We start from the raw sequence: 19,009 nt of genomic DNA, 5'->3' as shown, positions 1-19,009 counted from the left end.
GCCCGTCCGCACATTTCACAAATCACCGTCGAAAAATCAAACGAATCGAAGTTCTGCTTCACCCACCATACTCGCCAGACCTTTCGCCAATCGACTACCATTTTTTCCAGCACTTCGAGAACTTTCTCACCGATTTAAATGGTTCTTATGTCGATTGAATTGAAGTATTCACAGTATTTACAGTTTGAAGCAGACTCATAAAAACGGACAAAAGTTTTGAAACGACCTAATATACAGGGTGTTGATTAAGTATGTACCATAAATTCAACAGACGATTCTTTAGGTGATTTTAAGACGAAATGTTCATATAAACATGGGTCCGCAAATCCTTCGTTCTCAAGATACAGGGTGTTAAAATAAAAATAAAAAAAAAGTTATTCGTAAATATCTTAAATACCCTTCACCTAATTTTGTTGTGATTTGGCAATGACATTTATAACATTAAGGAGTTAATTAAGCCCGAACGTGATTCAATTTATTAAGTCCAGTGACGTCTCGAGCGGAATTAGAACGAATATTTTTTACTTAAAAATGTACACCACTGACTTTTGTGCAATTTTTATTATTTTCTTGGATCAAGCAATTAGAAATACAACTTTTTTGCCTCTTGAATTTTTTTCGTATTTTGCTTAGTTTCTAAGAAAAAAAAGTCGACCTAATTGCATATCCCTGGACCTCACAAGGAATAATATGGGGAATTAAATTTTTCTTTTGGAAATTATTATTTTTACAATTTTCCATTACTAATTATGTAACAAGGGTTGCCTTGGAAAACGATTGCAGCATTTAATAAACAACTTGACAGTTGTTTTCAACTTTATAAGCTTTTAATTTATAATAGTTATAAAAGGGTGTTTAGTGGTAAAATGGCAGATATGCATTTCTGTTATGGAATGGTTCACGGAAACTATAATGCTGCAAGACGCATTTACCATGAAAGATTTCCTCAGCGTGTAGTGCCTAATAAAAGAACTTTTGTACGTCTCCAAGCACAACTTTCTGAAACAGGCAGTTTTAAAAGATCGACGGTTGTCATTGGGAGGCCTGCAACGGTACGAATAGTTCAAATTAAAGAAGCTGTTTTAAATGAGATTGAAGTAAATCCTCATACCAGTACTCGGAAAATAGCTGAATAACTGAATATTACCCATGTCACAGTGTGGCAGATTTTAAGAGTCCAGCAGCTATATCCCTATCACATGCAGCATGTGCAATAAGCTCTATTGCTTGGGGCAAGTCAAAAATATTCGTTCAAATCCCGCTCGAGACGCCACTGGACTTAATGAATTGAATCACGTTCGGGCTAAATTAGCTCCTTAATGTTATAAATACCACTGCCAAATTACAACAGAATTAGGTAAAGGATATTTAAGATATTTACGAATAACTTTTTTTTATTTTTATTTTAACATTGTGTATCTTGAGAACCAAGTATTTGCGTACCCATGTTTATATGAACATTTCGTCTTGAAATTACCTAAAGAATCATCTGTTAAATTTATGGTACATACTTAATTAACACCCTGTATTGTGGCTTTTAAATGTGGCTTCAGTTTATAACAGTTTGAGGTTTGAGTACATTATTTATTACTTTCAGTACTTAGGCTTTTTTATAGTGTGCCAGATAAATGTAAATGGGTGAATATTTTATTTCGATGCAAATTGCAACCATTCTTCATTTCTGTAAACCTTTGTTGCATCTCGTAGTGAGAGTTTGTGACGTAGATAAAAAGGGATGAACAGCTGGTAAATCCACCTTGGCTAACGAGAGCCCTAGAGGCATCATGGGTCTATAACCCATATAACCTGGTATCGTTTTATCGTGAGGCAATCTTAGACGGTCTTCTTTAATTAAGGATGAAATTGTATCCTTAGTTTTTTCTTCTACAATATTTCTCAACGGATCTACACACGCTCCACATATTACAGGGGGATCTTTATGGATCCAGAATTCTCTGGTCGGGTCAGAAAATCCTCTTCGCTGGGTATCATCCCATGTTCTACCTGGAAAGTAGAAAAATATATTTATATTTCATGTGTTATCGAAAACTTAAGTCGTGATTTTTTTTTTAATTTTTAACTTTACACAAAAATAGAAATGAATGAATGTAGACTATTAAAGATAAACTGTTGTATAAACTTCCAGTTAGTCAATAACTTGTTGAGTTTACAAATTTCGTCCATCAAATGAGATGAACCAATGAAAAAATAATTTGTATACAAAATTCATAGTTTGTCCATTACCACACTATTCTAAATTTATTTATTTTTCATGAGGTAAAAACATCCCAAAAAACAACAAGGAGAATATTGGGTTTGATTTAATCAAACTGGATCACTAGTCTGGATCAGCTCCTCTTTGAATTTCCTAAAATTTGAAAGCCATTAGGAATGGTCTTATTCGAAATGTTATCTACTGTTATCTACTGAAAGGTAGAATTGGACAATGTGGCGTAGTAAACCAGCGCTGGAGCCTTCAAAAATGGTAAAAAGTGAAAAAAAATAATAGTAGGATGAAACCCATTACAATAGGAGGAAAATATGATAAAAATGGAAGGAAAAATAAATTACGGGCGATCTGAGTTCGTCAAGTGGTAGGGAGTGAGTTTTTAAGGGTAAAAAATTGTTTATCTCGATTTCCGGCAAAACTACATGTCTTTTGAAGAAAGTTAAAACGCAAAGTTGTAGGTAATAAAATAATTTACAACTTTTGTATTCACAATTTTGTCACATAACCTCAAAATGTATGTGAAAAATTCAAATAACCAAGTTTTGGGTTTTTTATTTTTCAAAATTTTCTGTGAAATTTGGTGAAAACCTACTTTGTTATGTCCCAAATATAGTGTAAATTATTTGATTTGAAATATTTATTTTTTCACCTTATCTTGACTTAATATCAAAAAAGGACCGTATTTTCTATCGAAAATTCTCGCTTCAAAATATTAGCTTTAAAAAAAAAAAAGTCGGTGTGATTTGTTCGTTTTTGTTCTCCTTTCTAATAGTGTAAAAAAATATACATTACTATAGTAAATGTTCTCAGAAAATGCAAAAATCGAAAAAAACTGGAAATCGAAAATAGGATTGATTAATCTAGCAAAAACCATAACCACCAGCTAAGTTGGCATTAACAAGGGACGAGGGTAAGTTTATCAATGGCAGTGATGCTCTGAGAGCAGTTCTTGTACAAAAGACGTGATTCACGTTAGTCTTGAAGCGTTGCAGATTCCATTGATCTGAGTAAATAGTGTCGGGAAGTTTATTCAGCTATGGAAAACTGTAATTTGTCACTCTAAGGTAATCAAAATTAAGCCAGCTGACAGTGTTACCAACTAGTAGAACTATAAAGTCGCTACACATGAATCAAAATTCCGCCACACTGCTTCATATTCCGCTACGCTTGTATGTCTGACGCAATCAGTTGGCTCATACGCCCTATCCAAAATTGAATATCACAAAACTTACAGTTTGTAGTTTGAGTATAGTTCAGATACCACCAAACTGCTGTCACTAATGTAAGTAATCAGGATCATGATAATTTACAACCGCGCAACTCAGTAGATGGTACCTAATTTACTAAGTTTACGGCAGTTAATTTTTGAAAGTTATTGTCTCAACCAAATATTTCTTAGCTTGAAAAAATGATTTTGAAAAGTAAAAATAAAAATCAATTTGTTAACGTACGTATAGTCACACAACACTAATCCATCCTTTCAAGGTGGAATCAGACAAACAATGTTAAAAAGTTTGTTTTCGACACCTTTTGTATTTTTTTGAACATATCCCATTCCCGTCAATTCCGACTGCGATAGCTCTTTCGCTCGAGTCATAATCAGATGAACTATCTTCTATTTCTACTGTAATTTGTTTCATATAAGTTATAATACTAGAGACTTTTAGTTTCAAGGTATTGAAGGTTATACGGTTTATGATATGAATGAGAATATTCAAAAATATTCTGCTCATTCATCATGTAATGACCTCACTACTAAGACTATAACGTATTAGCTGTCAGCTTCGAGTGCTGTCTGCGGATAGCCTTAGTTGCTGAGGCCATTGAATTGAAAGGAAGAAGGGGAGTGCTGTCCACTGCCTCTTCTTCCATATTTTCTGCTAATATTGATTATAAAAAATTTCGCTACTTTATGTTCAAATCCGCTACCGTTGAATAAATTCCGCTACAATAGCGGAATTCCGCTACGGTTGGCAACTCTGCCAGCTGAATAATTCCGTTAAAGTATTTCTAGAAGAAAAAGAAAGTCCCCAAATCTTCTTCCACTGTTCCATTCTATGAAGCTTACTTGGACTCTTTCGAGTCTTCCGTCAGGCGGACTGATGAAGTGTATCATAGAGCTGGCGCAGGTTCTGTTACTCTATATTTACTCCAGCTTATTGAAATAAAAAAAATGTTGTTATCACTCATAATGTAGTTTGGCAACTGATGTTCGTGAGACAGATGTGCTACCTACCATTGGTGAAGAAAATATTGTATTTCTTATATTCCCAATAGTCGTTGATGTGTATTAGAAAAAGGATTAGAGACATCATTGATCCCTAAGAAACTCATGAGTTGGATATGGATATATTCTTAATGACTCGTCACAATAAAACTGTTGATTATTTAATGGTTGCTGTAAATGAGGAAAAATTTAAAAAAGGCACTTTTCGATAACCCAATTCCCAGTGACACTGTGCAGTTTCAACTATGAATATAATACATATCCAGTCAACTAAAACATTACTTATTACATTTTTATATTCTTCACATAGGAATTTTTCTTTCTGTCTTCATTGCATTCTGAATCTCTCACAGATTAGGATCTTTTTTTAATAATCATTTTGTACCTGATACCTGATCATGACAACTTATATATTTTAAACTAGGAATGCTTATTGACTGTAATATAATGAATAGAATCTTCTTCAAGAAACTAAAAGAATGGTACGAATGAAAATATGAACATAATGGAGTTGACTTACTCAACATGCGATTGATTTTGAAATAAGCACAATAAAAAATTTTGTGAACTGTATTTTTATTCATTGAATTTGTTTCCGTGTTTACATGAAATATTTCAAAAAATGCACGTTCGTAAGGATTATTTTTATTATCCAAAATAATGTTATTTTCATGACCCATTATATAATCTAATATATCTACATATTCTGACAAAGCACAAGATAACATATTTTCTGTACAGTTACTTTTATGTGATGTGAGTCTGGTTTCCAGAAGTCTTGAAGTCTGATCAATATATACTTTTTCACTTCTCTTGCAAAGTATTTTATAATTATATTATATTTTAAATAATTTAAATATATTTAAATTTTGAGTTCTCTCATAGGATATTTTCAATTTGGAATGAACTTGACTAGAAGCTTTGTTTCAGAAATTTTCATATCAGTTCATTTCGAAATATTTAGTAATTTTGTTGTCAAGTTCTTGAAATATAGAAGACATCGAAATTCAATATTGTTTGTTTCATTATTTATTAAGTGCTGTGTTTTGTGATCTCTTAAATGTATCTGTTCTGGTACTGAAAAGCAGTTTTTTCCAAAATTAATTTCGTAGTGTTAATAAAACTCCTTTTCATATTGTTGATCAAATTCAAATTCATTTTTGTTGGATGATATGAAAGAAATTAACTAAAATATAAATACATAGATGATATAACTCATGAGTATGGATTTAATTGAAGGTAAAATTCTTCAGGGCATTTCAAATGAACATGTAACTGTTGATGTGGAAGATATTCTAAAGTATTTTGGAATTCCAAAAATCATTTTGAATGATTGTTGATAGGTACTTTCAGGTGGAATTACATACTTTGGAAAAACACATATTTTTGGTCAAAAGTTTATAAATATCAAAACGAAGAAATTCGGTTTTGAACTTCACTTCAAAAATGTATAAAACAGAAATTTGAAAGGTCTTTATAACTCTTAAGGGTCAGATTTGAACTCTAACGTTTTTTTTTCGTATCGAATTGATTAAAACTGTTTTAACGATTACGAGGAAACCTCGTCGTCTCCATAATAATCATAACTCTCCACAACAAGAACCTTGTGCAAGCCGAATCAACGCGATTTTATATTTCAATGTGCAATTTCTAGCACGGAAGGTATATTACCAAATAGATATTATTGGTGACTAGAAATATTACCGATATTGACCAAAATATCAACTTGACTTTAAAACTTACCTAATCTTCTGAATTTCTCATTGATGGGTTTGTAGAGATCGGTTTGCAGAGTTACCGTATCTTTGGTTTCAATTTTTCCAATCTGAGGAATTATTTTTTTGAAATTTTCCGTCGCTTCCTTTTCTGCTCTTCTCCATTCACTAGTGTAAACGTGCTGACATAATAAATTTCTCATTTCTGCTTCTGGCACATCATCCATACTGACTAAAACATTTTCAATGGGTTAGAAAATCAAAACGATATCCAAATTCGATCATTGATGTTTGAAGAAGTCGATAGATTGAATTGGTATAAAAAAGGTATTCAATAATAAAAAATTGATGATTCTTCAAATAGGGAATTGTTGGACTAAAAACCCCATTTTTGCAAATCTTAAAAAACGCTCAGACAGGTCAATTTTTATTGGGAGGGGGCCAGTGTTTCTCACCATTTACAGCGTCGTCACTTCAACCCGGAGCAGAGGGGTGAACAACCCTTGGAATTTTAATAGGGAACTGGGGGCGAGTCGCACATTGTTCGAAGGATCTTGTAATTCTCTAAACAATGGTGTACATTTTATTTAATTTGGACGAACCATATCAAATTTAGAGTTGAAGTTACTTCGTTTATTCTCATGTTAGCATATGCTCAAAATGGGCACCTTCAGCTTCCCTGCAATAATAGAGATTATGCTGGAAATGTTCTCGAACATTGTGGAGCATTTCTGGAGTGATTTGGCGACATTCATTTGTGATTCGTTGCCGTAAATCTTCGAGTGATGCAGGAGAAGTACAGTAAATTCTGCTTTTCGAATGACCCCACAGAAAAAATCTTACGGCGAAATGTCTGGTGATCGTGGTGGCCATTGTGTGCCTAAACCATTATTTCTTTAGCAACACTTTACGGCACTCACTACTAGTAATAATGTAGATATCACTTTTAACATGAAAATAAGAAATAGAAACAGCATTTTCAACCATTTCTCAATGGTAATAGTCCTCTTATCAGAGAAGAACTAAAAAATTGAAAAACAAATGAAAGAGTTCCAAATACATTCCTACTGAGCAGTGGCGTACAACAATTTGTTGCTATTAACAATATTGAAAATGTTAATTATCGGAAAAAACTCTTTTAAATATAAAAAAAATACACCATTGTTTAGAGAATTCCAAGATCTTCGAAACTATGTGCGACTCGTCCCCTATTCCCTATTAAAATTCCAAGGGTTGTTCACCCCTTTGCTCCGAGGTTGAAGTGACGACGCTATAAATGGGGAAAAAACTGCCCCCCTCCCAATAAAAATCGACCTGTCTGAGCGTTTGCAAGTTATTTATATATATATATATATATATATATATATATATATATATATATATATATATATATATATATATATATATTTAAAATCTACTTCCATCAAATAAGTTGTGTTGTGAAAGTCAGTCCCCAAAAGTTATAACAATTTCAATCACTTGTGTCGATGAATTATTTGAATAGATTACATCTTATTACATTTGAAAATACCTATCCTTTATTAGAGAAAATAATGATCGAGACATTCGCAAAAAACTCAATATTTATATTTTGGGACAAAATCTAATTGAGTCACTGACCTGCCGGGGTCATGTATACCCTTGGTCTAGTCTTTATGGCTTCATCTGTTCCTTGTCTTGCAATTGGCTCTAATTTTTTAAACGGTTTTCGAGGATCTGTTTGAATGATGGGTTTTGGATTCAACAGAAGATCAAACGGAATATGTATTCCTTCCCTCCATTGTGCAAAAGTCTCGTGATCTTCCCCTCTCTTGGGTTTTGGAGGAGGAGTTCTGACCTCTTCTCTCTGCCTCTCGTAGGTAGGAAACTCTCGCGTAACACCGCAGTATTTTTTATAATCATTCTGGTAGGTAGTGGAAGCTTTGAAGATATCTGATTTTACTTTTTCATCATAACAATTCATTTTGATCATTTCAACAAACTGACAGTGACATTCATAGATGATAGATTTACAGGGTGTTTATTAAACATGCGACAAAAAATTAAGGGACTATTTCTTGGACTTTTCTAAGGATATTTTGTTCCTTGATGATTTTTGATATGGCGCTTTGTTTCGAATAAGGGGCAAAAACAATTTTAAAATAATTAACGTAGCCGAAATAAAAGTATAGCGTACTACACTGGACATACCAAGTAATAAAACATTTAACAATTCTGTTGGTACCTATCAGCAACATTCAAACTTTCAAACTCCACCAAATACCAATAATTCATATTATTATTCAGAAATCTCAATGTCTTCAACGTTGATATAACAAGATATTTTCAATTCGAAAATGTTTCTGAAATTTCATTGAAACCGCATCTAACCGCGTCAATCGGGGACTCGGGCTGTGCCGTCTTATGTCAAGACATAGATTTTCAAAAGCAAATTCCATTGTTGTTAAATCAATCTCTTAAAATACTTGGTGTTTTATTTGCTGATAATGTTTACGAAATAGTACGATCAAATTGGCACCAAATCGCGAATAAGATACAGACCGAAGTTTTGTCGAACAACTGTCAAACAATAGCTTTATTTCAACATGTTCAATTCATACAATGTTACGTTCTGTCGAAGGCATGGTTTTTAAGTCACATACTACCCATATCCAAATTGTTTGCCAAAAGCTTATCCTCAATTTGTTGATGGTTTCTCTGGAATCATTCAACTCTAGGGTTGCTAAGGTTGCTAGGAACACAATCATACTTTCCAAAGACCTGGGAGGTTTGTCGATACAAGATCCCTAGATGAAAGCCTATACACTTTTGATGAATCGCGTGAGGATTCTCAAGATGGATTGAAGTTTTCGTTAAATGATATTAGCAACCCACCATTTCCAAACCGCTATCCACATCAATTTCCTCAACTGGAACTATTTTTCACTGAGGCTGCCTATATTGATACAAATCATAACATGTCGAAGTATGACCTCTTTCTCATGCAATGTTAATCTAAAACAAAAAATATCCAGAGCCGAAAGACATGTGTTGGTGCCATCCAGAAAAATTGGAAACTAATATTCAAAAACATCAACAATCCAATTCTCAACCATTAGCTTAATACTCAATCTACATCTTAATCTTTTGTTATGACCAGGTAAGGCAGATTGCCGGTTTCTTGGTAGATACAACTCAAAAAATTTATTGATTCAAGGCGTACTTTATCTAATTTTTCAGATTTCAATCTTACGTTTTCAAATAGATACAAGGATATGTTTGTTATTCGTTGTGTAGTCATATCTATTTATTTCTTTGCCGGACAACAGCAGAAGACTCTGATTCTTGAACCCAATGATCACTTATCTCATGGTGTGAGGTGTGTAGTTTATTTTATGATGCTGACGTGCCTCGTGAATATATCGACGCTTCGATAACAGTACTCGACTGACGCAACCTACATGAAATGATAATTGTAATAATTATGATAATACTGTAAAGTCGTCAAGAGTTCCAGTCCCCTTCTCTGCATGATCCGTGACCATGAGAGAGGAGGAAGTGGAGCATTTCCAGTTAGGGCAGCTGCTCAAGCAGCTGGTTAGATTAGATTGTCGGGAAGCTGGCCCATGGCCTGATTCACTACGACCTTTTCAGATCTATTGTGATGCTCCTTAGTTGTTAGAGCTTATTGTTTAGCTTGATCTCTTTGATGAGACTCCACAGCCTTGACAGTGACCCCTTCATATAGATGGCAGCCTCTGGTTTTTCTTCCCCGCATCTTGCGTGTCTCAGACTTGCTATCGCTTCACTTTCACAAAGCACATGCAGTGCGGTATCTTCCTCTTCTTGACAGAACCTGCATTGGGTTTCTCCTTTCGCTACACCGCAAAAGGATTCTGGGCCGATCATAGCCTTGGATCCGCCTTCACGGGCTAGAACATCGGCCTCCTCATTGCCCTTTTGACCCTCATGTCCGAGTACCCAAGCTAGAGTGACCCTATTTTGGGTACTTAGCTCCTTGAGTGTGGTCAGACAGTTTCCCACCAGTATTGAGAAGATTTGAAATGAGCTGAGCGTCTCAATTGCCACCTGGTTGTCAGAGAACATGGCAGTGGTTTTATTTTTGACCTTCTACCTGTTTATTTAATAATAATAATAATTAATCTTTATTAATCCCAAGAAACAAGAATGTTTATAACAGGGATAAAATTTAAAATAATGATTAAATAAATTATTTCAATATTAAATATCATTTAAATATACATCACATAAATACATAAATACAAACACATATATACATACATATTTACATAGGTATATACACACATACATATATAAATAATAATATATAAATATATAAATATATATATATATATATATATATATATATATATATATATATATATATATATATATATATATATATATATATATATATAAATAGATAAGTACTCTTTGATCATTCCCATATTGATTTCAATTTAAGAGCCACCGGTATACAGCTGTTTCAGCCTATTGGGCATCGTCAGTACCGCATTAACCTTTCTAGATTATATATATATATATATATATATATATATATATATATATATATATATATATATATATGGTAATAAATATATAAATATATATATATATATATATATATATATATATATATATATATATATAAATGGTAATTAAATACAAAAAAAATGTAATATGGAGATCAGAATTTCAATTAGAGGAAGAAAGCAGAAACTTTTTCAATTACGATTTGAATTTTGTTTTTTGATTCATTTTTAGTTTCTCTGGAAGATTATTATATAATTCAACTTCTAAATGAAATATTGATTTCTCCCCAAATTTTGAGTGATATGATTCAACTAGTAGTTTTCTTGCTTGTCTTGTATTATGGTCATGGATGGTATTTATTTTATTGAATTCCAAATTTGGATGTTTGTGATTTTATCTAAGGAAACAACAAATTTTCAATTGGAAAATAGACTGAATATCTAAAAGATCACGTGGTATATATAAATTTGACGTAGGTTCAAGATATGGTAATTTGAATATACATTTTATTATTTTATTTTGAAATTAAGTATTGTAGATTTGATAATATAGTGTTCAATGGTCACTTCTTCTGCCTGGAACACAGTTGCATTGCACAGTTGCTCCCACTGCAGCTGGGAAAACTCGATTTAGTTTTCGACACTGAACAAGGTGATCACAACTCTGTTATCGAGTTTGAACCCGTTCAGCAAAAAAACCCATATAAAAGCCGCAGAGATCCCTTCACTCTTGCGACAACACAAGGATGAGCCAATGCATGGGATCTTCTTAAACAACATTGAATATCTTGGCTTGCTTGCAAAGCGCCTGACCTTTGCTTTCCTAAAGTCGAGTGGGCTGAAGTCGGAAACTGGCCTGACAGGATGGTGTCTTCAAGAGGCAGGTCAAACTTTCTCTTGAAAATGATCACTTGGTGATTGATACACGTGTTGAGGTGTTAAAAATAACAGTTTGGTGTTGGGACATTACTGCAGTAATATTCACTATATATTTTTATTAATTAACAATGGAAATTTTCACATATTTTGAATTTTATAGGATGACTATGAATATGAAGATGATGACGAGGATGAGGAGGAGGATACAAAGAAGTCGAAAGAAGAGGATCCTAGGGTTATCAAAGAGTTGATTGATTTGATAAAAAAAGCAGGTGAGTGTGGATGATGAAAATTAATATTTTTTTTATTTATCAGATTGTGGAAGGTTGAAAGCCTTAAAAATAGCTAGGAATACCAAATCAATATTCAAAGACTGTCAGGGATTCAGAACTGAACCCCTTACGAGTGACCAATACTGTTTTTCAGGTGGTATTGAAGAACTGGAGAAACAACTCAGAATTTCTAAAGGATCATCACAAACAGATCAGTTCACAACTCAAACACCTCTTAGTAAATCTCTTGAGAGGGTCCTCAGTAAAACTTTGAAGAAAACACCAGCTTCCAGGAAAACGGCGTAAGTTGATTTTTTTTTGGGGGAATAATCGGAACATATGTTCTGAATATGATAACTGTTAACAATTTTTATTTCCAGTTACACTTCTCTCAGAAATAGCAGAGGACCTCAGAACGAAGGACTTAGAAGCAATGACGAAAATAAATCAGCCAAATCAGAAACTACCAGAGGAAAGCTATCATATACATCCATTATTCGAAATAGGTAAAAGAATTATAATCGTAAATATTCAGTGTTTCACAGTACAGCGATTTTCTAGATCAACTACGATCAAATCAACAGAAGATGAAGACGAAGAAGACGCTGATGACATTGATGACAAAAACGAGAAAACTTCAGAAAAATCTATTGAGTATGTCAATATAAGAAGAAATAGAATAAGTTCTTCAACAAGTGAACCTGAAAACAAAGAGTAAGATATTATTCAAGATCATTATTGTACTCAATCCTATATATATATATATATATATATATATATATATATATATATATATATATTGATGATATATATTATATATATATATATATATATATATATATATATATATATATATATATAAGAAAATTCAAATTTCAAATACTCTTCTATTCCTTATGTCCCTGAACTGTCCAGCAAAATCATAAACATATTTAAACAAGAACAGAATATGAAAATTTCACGAAAGAAAGTGATTTGAGAGATGAAGATCCGTTATTAGAAAAGTCACATGCAGTCACATGCATGTAACAATTGTGATAAGATATATATATAGGACAAACAAAACAATTTAAAAACCCGCATAGCTCTTTATAAGAGTAATTGTAAAAATTTTAAACGAAATTATTGTGCTCTAACACATCACGTTTTTGATAATGATCATTTAGTCGAATATACTAACACCAAAATTCTCCATTTCGAACCAGATTCAGAAATATAATAATAAAAATTAAAGAAAACAGTATCAACAAAAAGACAGACATCGACAACCTCAGCAAAATTCATTCATTTTTACTAACAAAAAAACCTGAATACATCCTGTAATATTGAAACTATATAAATCACCACGATAAACGACATTAAATAATTAAAAAAAAGTATTTCACATTGTACAATGTCAAAAAGTTGTCATTCTCGTGTTGAAGATTTCTTTCAAAATTGAAATTTCTAAAGAAAATATCTCACTATTGCTATCTTGGAAACGGTTATACCTACAAGGTTGGTTGAATTGGACTACAGTTTCCTATTTTGGGGAACTAAAATAATTCCTTGTCAGACTGAGAATATCAGTAGTTGTTTTTGAAATATTCTCCAAAAACTAGGATTATCGAATTTCGTTTCTGGATCTACCGCCAACAATTTGCAATACAACGTTTTGTTCATTAGATTTCATCATCAACTTCATTTCTGTAAATACGGACCTTTAGTTTTTTCATCAATTTTGGAAGCCAATAAAAAATTCAACTATATATTACGATTTGGGTCAAATTTCACCTATAAAAGATTCCTTTATCATTTTTTACAGTTAAAATTCATTTTCAGAGTGTTCAACAGAAATCGAATATTGGGAGAAGATGATGGAACCGGAGGCGAAGGGGATGATTCAAATGGTGATAGAAAGAATTCTTACACCCCCCAGTATGTGAATATTAGAAGACCGAAACCTTCCACAACTGAAGAACCAGAGACTTCCAAGTACGTTCAACTTCGACGGGGAACAACAGAAAGCACCTCAGCTCCTACAGAAAACACAGGCGAAACAACAACCTCTAAGTACGTAGTTTTTGAAACCCTGTAAATAATTACACGTAAGACTAATAGCACTGTCCGAAAAACAATAGAGATTAAAATTTCATGGTTGATCGTATCAAATGCTTTTGAATAATCTAAGATAATAAGAACAGTTGTTTTTCCTGAATCTGTCTCTCTAATAATATCATCAACAATGTTAAGTAAGGCTGTAGCACAACTGTGTCCCGGTCTGAACCCTGATTGTTCAGAAGGCAATATAGTACATTTTTCGAAATGATGTATTATCTGAAAATTCATAATTTTTTCAATTATCTTCGACAGACATGGTAGTATAACAGGGCGGAGGTCATTGTAACTTAATACATCACATAGGCAATGGAATTATCCGTGACACTTTCCAGATATCAGGAAAAATACCTTCCAGTAAACAAGAATTGACAATATTTGTTAATACTGGTAGAATTGTTGGGCAGCAAAGTAATATCATTTCTAAGTTTATTAAGTCAGGACCAGTAGCGAGTGATTTCACTTCTAGCAAGCATTTATGAATTTCATCCAAAATTTTATACACATACAGGTTGAGTCAACAAGATTCCCTCGGTTCATTGCTATCAGAGGAAACAATTTGTCAACAATTAAGTGAATTTTTTTAGGAATAGTTAGTCAACATCACTATGATAATTTCTGAAATTTCAACTTCCAGAAACAATATATAGAGTGCTCGGTAAAATCGGTCAAGTTTCATTCATTTTCAAACAGACATAATTCAACTTTTTCAAATAGAACACCCATTATTTTTTCATTTCTATGAAATGTTCCAACAGTAATCGTTCAGTAATTGTTGTAACCACAAAAAATATATTTCCTGACGTTCACTTACTCAAATTTGTTTTTCGAATTTTCAAACTAATCTCTAGTACATTGACATTTTTCATACCATCTAGTGATAGTTATTAGCGGTTTCCATGGTAAGAAATACTAAAGAATATTTATACTGTTTTTTTCTTTAAAAACCCAGTTATCCATCACTGACATCATAAAATGTATCTCGGAATTTGTCAATAACGCCATGTGTTGAAGTTCCTATCGCCTCTAGATTGAAACATTTTCATTATGAATTATATATTGGAAGATATGGTGCAAATGGTCTATGCTTTGGGGGAAAGTGACGAAAACTGCCTCCTTGCATTTAGGATTTACAAAGAGAAGTTCCCCGAAAGAAGACAACCAGATGAAAATGTATTTCAGGCTCTAAAAACAAGATATGAAAAAACTGGTACCCGAGACCTGAGCAGGGAATAAGGATTTTCTCAAACCAGCGTATCTCGAATGACACGAGCAAACAAATTTGATCCTTACCACATGCAAATTAGTTTCTACCGACAATAAGCTCTTACTACCCTCTTCTGCCATTTTTAATTTTGTATCGTTGGGACAAATCATATAACTCGAATTCAACCCCCACCAGAAAGGGCAGAGCTTTCCAAACACTAGAACAGACGCTCATCAGAAGGGAAAACACATCATTCTGTAGTATCTCTTATTCAATTTTGCCGATGGGGCTTAGAAAATATCAATCAGGAAAATGATTTTTTCGATTTCGTGTTACTTTCTGACGAAGCGACTTTTCATAAAAATGGAACTGTGAATCGGCATAACATGCATTATTATGCAACGGAAAACCCCCATTTGGTTCGTTGCCTGAACCATCAACAGCGTTGGTCACTGAATGTTGGGATGAAATTCTCGGAAAAAGAGTAAGGGCATCTCACTGGAAGGAAATATGTAAGATTTCTTCGGCATACGTTTTCGAATTTATTGGACCGGGTTCTATGTAGAACAAGACTCAGAATGTGGCTACAACAAGACGGTGCAGAGGTAGGGATGGGCCTGTGTTATGGCCACCCAGATCACCTGACCAGACCAAAATGGATTTTTTCATTGGGATATATCAAATGGATTGTCTACCAAACTCCTCCAATATCTATAGAATACATAAAATGAAGAATCACTAGAGCTTTTAAGGAAATCCCGGAGGATATGCTAGAACGTGTAAAGAATTCATTTAAAAAAGACTGACATTGTGTATTGCAGAAAATGATCGCCATTTTAAACATCTTTTGGACTCCACTATTTTTTGTGGTTACAATTTGTGGTACAGTTTGTAAAATATCTGTTTTTAGTATAGTATACTTCTGATAAAAAATGTTTCACACAAATGAAAAAATACAGGGTGTTCTGTTTGAAAAAGTTGATTTATGTCTGTTTGAAAATGAATGAAACTTGGCCAGTTTTACCGAGCACCCTATATATTGTTTCCAAAAGTTGAGATTTCAGAGATTATCATATTGATGTTGACTAACTATTTCTAAAAAAATCCACTTAATTGCTGTAGACATGCGGGTGGTGAATTAAAAAATATTGTCTTCAAAATAGATTTTTCTGGAATAACTTGGCAATGCCGCACTGGAAATTCGAAAACAAAAATTCCTTGGAGAGCTAAAAAATATGGAATCGAATGATGTAATCATATATTGGGTGTTCCATTAAAAAAATATGTAACTTTGATTGGCTACGCTCGGCTGAATCATCTAGAATTCGAGAAAATAATTAAAAACAATTATCGATATGACTGCCAAAAAATTGAGCAATTCGAAAAATTGTTTTCCTTGATAGCAATGTACCGAGGGAATCTTGTTGATTCACCCTGTATATTTCTTCACGAGGACGTCAGCATGAGAGAAATCATCCATTCTAAATTGAAACTGAATATAGTTACTTTCATTCCGCTCAAAGGAATTGGAGTCAATGCCAAAGAAATTATTACTAACTGGGTCACATTCGGTTTAAAATTGTTTTTTCGTTCACCAGGTTTCATTCCCATACGACGATATTATATTAGGTTGTTTCAAAAGTTTTGTCCAGTTTAATGCCAATGAATATTCATTCTACTGTGTTGTGATACTGATTGATAGAATTTTGCTATACATGCTGTTCTTTTCTTTTAATTTTGAATTTTCGCCTTTTTTCAAATCATCACTATATGATGTTTGTTTGAAGGTGGTTGCCAATGTTTCTTGATGCATTTCATCAGTTCGGACTTCCATTGTCTGATATTATATAAATTGATTTGAAATCTCTGAGAGAATCTATTGGAAATCAAAAGATTAGCTAAAAAATACCAATTAAATTATGCAAAAAACAGAAATCACAATGAAGTAAAATACAATTAAAAATTGAACTATTAACAGGAAATGAAGATTAAAAATTATTAACAAGAAATGAAAATTAAAAGATTCCAAGCTAAGTTACTTCACGACGTTTCGATTGTTAGTATCCACAATCGTCTTCGAGTGATGACTGGACTTATTCCTCCGATATCTGACTATTTATAGGTCATTCGAGTGCTTTCACCTATCCCCTCTTCCCTCCATCCGCTTCATCGGTTTTAGCGGGAGCTGACCATTTGGCGGAAGTTGGTCGTGTTTCGCTTGATTATGGGTTTCCATATGTTGTGTAGCTTGGCTGAATGAATAGTTGGACAACATATATGCGACTTCTTTGAATTTTCTCCCAAACCATTGTTTCTCCTCGTGGCTGATTTCAGCTTGAGACCACTTAATGTTATGTTGCCAAGTCCAAACATGCTATGCTATTCCTGATTTGCTGGTTTCTCCTCTCTTTTGCTCAGCAATACGAACTTTCAATGGCGTCTTAGTTTCATCGATGTATGATTATCCGCACTCACAGGGTATCCGGTAAATGCAATTCTTGGAATCGCTGTCCGCGTTTAGTGGCCTGGTTTTCGTGAGGCTGCTACAGATAGTGTTCCCAGATCTGAAGCAGGTTCTAATGTTATACTTTAACCCAATTCTTCTTATCCTTTTCGATAATCCTCTGATTACAATGAAAGTACAAGTACTTGATGAAAGTACAAGTACTTGTTGTGGCGGCTTCTCGTCCTTGTGAGGCTCTTGATATCTTCTAGTCAAAGTCTGAGCCGCCATCACTTTGGAGTAACCATTCCGTTGAAGGTCACTTTTGATGATGCCTTCTCGAGACCTTCCTTTGTATTATAGAGCTCGAAACTACGATCTACTAGAGTCTTGATGATTCCACTCTTAGTCGATTGATGGTGGTTGGATTCCTGGATCAGATATATAGATGTTTCACATTTAGTGTTGGTCCTCTTCACCAGTACATCTACAAATGACAAATCGTTGTGGACTTCTTTCTCCACTGTGAAAGTGATGGACGGACTTACGTATTTGATGTGTCTCAGGAAGGTTTTTGATATAATTGTTATTTTTCAGCTAATCTTTTTAATTTTTATAGATTCTTTCAGGGATTTCAAATCTATTTATATCATATTAGATAATGGAAGTCCAAACTAATGAAATGCATCACTATATGATGTTGATGAGCGATTTTTGGCTAATCTTTCGGCCATGTTGTGAAGGACTCTTTCAATTTTAGTTTATCATAGTTTTATAACAATAGTGAAGCATGAGGAAATAATGTTTCAACAAACAACTCAAAACAAAACTGCCATATTTCATGCATGTCATATTTTTCTTTATTTCAGATATAAAATATTACGACGAGGAACTACTACTAGCACTACAACTCAAGACACAATTGACGAAACTTCCCCTATTCTCAGGTATGTTGACTACGAAGTTAAATTTTTCATATCATAATTTTCAAATTTCAGAGATGAAACAACAACTTCTGCTCCAACCACGAATTCTACAAACCAAGTAACTCTCAAAAAGTACGTATCTACTTAACTGTGATTTGTATAGTTGTAAAAACATATTGATTTCAGGTATGTCAATTTCAGACGTGGTTCTACAACTGAAAAATCTAATAACGAAGAAGACAACATTGATTCAAAGTAAGTGAAACTATTGAGTAGATATGTTTCAATTTTATCGGTACCATACCTTTACCGATATAAATCTGCTGTTATCATGATATGATTGTCACGATGTATAGTCGAAGTAAACGATATTGTGCACACTTAAAGTTGGCGACACTCTCAAAGGCCAAAAAAATCAATACATGAAAATGAACCGGCTACGAACTAGTCCACGTGGACTGTAGAATTTGCGGTTCATATT

The 19,009-nt window shown here is 33.4% G+C and overlaps 2 protein-coding genes across 5 annotated transcripts in view; one reads left to right on the top strand and one right to left on the bottom strand.

Annotated features, from left to right (window-relative positions):
• Cht6 (Chitinase 6) overlaps nucleotides 1-19,009 on the top strand; it is a 170,761-nt gene that overhangs the window by 114,567 nt on the left and 37,185 nt on the right. For 2 of the 4 annotated variants that reach the window (XM_074179016.1, XM_074179013.1), the window contains exons 13-20: nucleotides 11,744-11,855; nucleotides 12,010-12,157; nucleotides 12,236-12,361; nucleotides 12,417-12,569; nucleotides 13,677-13,907; nucleotides 18,472-18,549; nucleotides 18,601-18,660; nucleotides 18,715-18,783. In XM_074179016.1, coding sequence (XP_074035117.1) covers nucleotides 11,744-11,855; nucleotides 12,010-12,157; nucleotides 12,236-12,361; nucleotides 12,417-12,569; nucleotides 13,677-13,907; nucleotides 18,472-18,549; nucleotides 18,601-18,660; nucleotides 18,715-18,783 — 977 coding nt within the window. The remainder of the gene's footprint in view (nucleotides 1-11,743; nucleotides 11,856-12,009; nucleotides 12,158-12,235; nucleotides 12,362-12,416; nucleotides 12,570-13,676; nucleotides 13,908-18,471; nucleotides 18,550-18,600; nucleotides 18,661-18,714; nucleotides 18,784-19,009) is intronic. The other 2 variants (XM_074179014.1, XM_074179015.1) reach the window with 2 other exon arrangements.
• On the bottom strand, nucleotides 1,635-8,181 carry LOC111509619 (uncharacterized). Its single transcript, XM_074179017.1, has 3 exons — nucleotides 7,793-8,181; nucleotides 6,201-6,404; nucleotides 1,635-2,004 (listed from the first exon to the last, which is right to left on the bottom strand). The coding sequence occupies exons 1-3, from the start codon at nucleotides 8,142-8,144 to the stop codon at nucleotides 1,676-1,678; spliced, it is 885 nt and encodes a 294-aa protein (XP_074035118.1). The 5' UTR covers nucleotides 8,145-8,181; the 3' UTR covers nucleotides 1,635-1,675.

The sequence above is a fragment of the Leptinotarsa decemlineata genome, unplaced genomic scaffold, assembly GCF_025532065.1.
Source record: "Leptinotarsa decemlineata unplaced genomic scaffold, Ldec_3_MD MMD2_tig00004307_RagTag_RagTag, whole genome shotgun sequence".
In the NCBI taxonomy this organism is placed as follows: domain Eukaryota; kingdom Metazoa; phylum Arthropoda; class Insecta; order Coleoptera; family Chrysomelidae; genus Leptinotarsa; species Leptinotarsa decemlineata.
The sequence above is the reverse complement of the archived record's forward strand: the minus strand, read 5'-3'. Positions and strand labels throughout refer to the sequence as shown.

What these genes read in the sequence shown, in the direction of transcription:
- LOC111509619 (XM_074179017.1), bottom strand. Translation starts at nt 8,144, where the DNA reads ATGATCAAAATGAATTGTTATGATGAAAAAGTAAAATCAGATATCTTC. An exon ending in GGTATACATGACCCCGGCAG is followed by an intron (nt 6,405 to 7,792) that starts GTCAGTGACTCA and finishes AAAATGTTTTAG; the next exon opens with TCAGTATGGATGATGTGCCA. An exon ending in TGAGAAATTCAGAAGATTAG is followed by an intron (nt 2,005 to 6,200) that starts GTAAGTTTTAAA and finishes TCTACTTTCCAG; the next exon opens with GTAGAACATGGGATGATACC.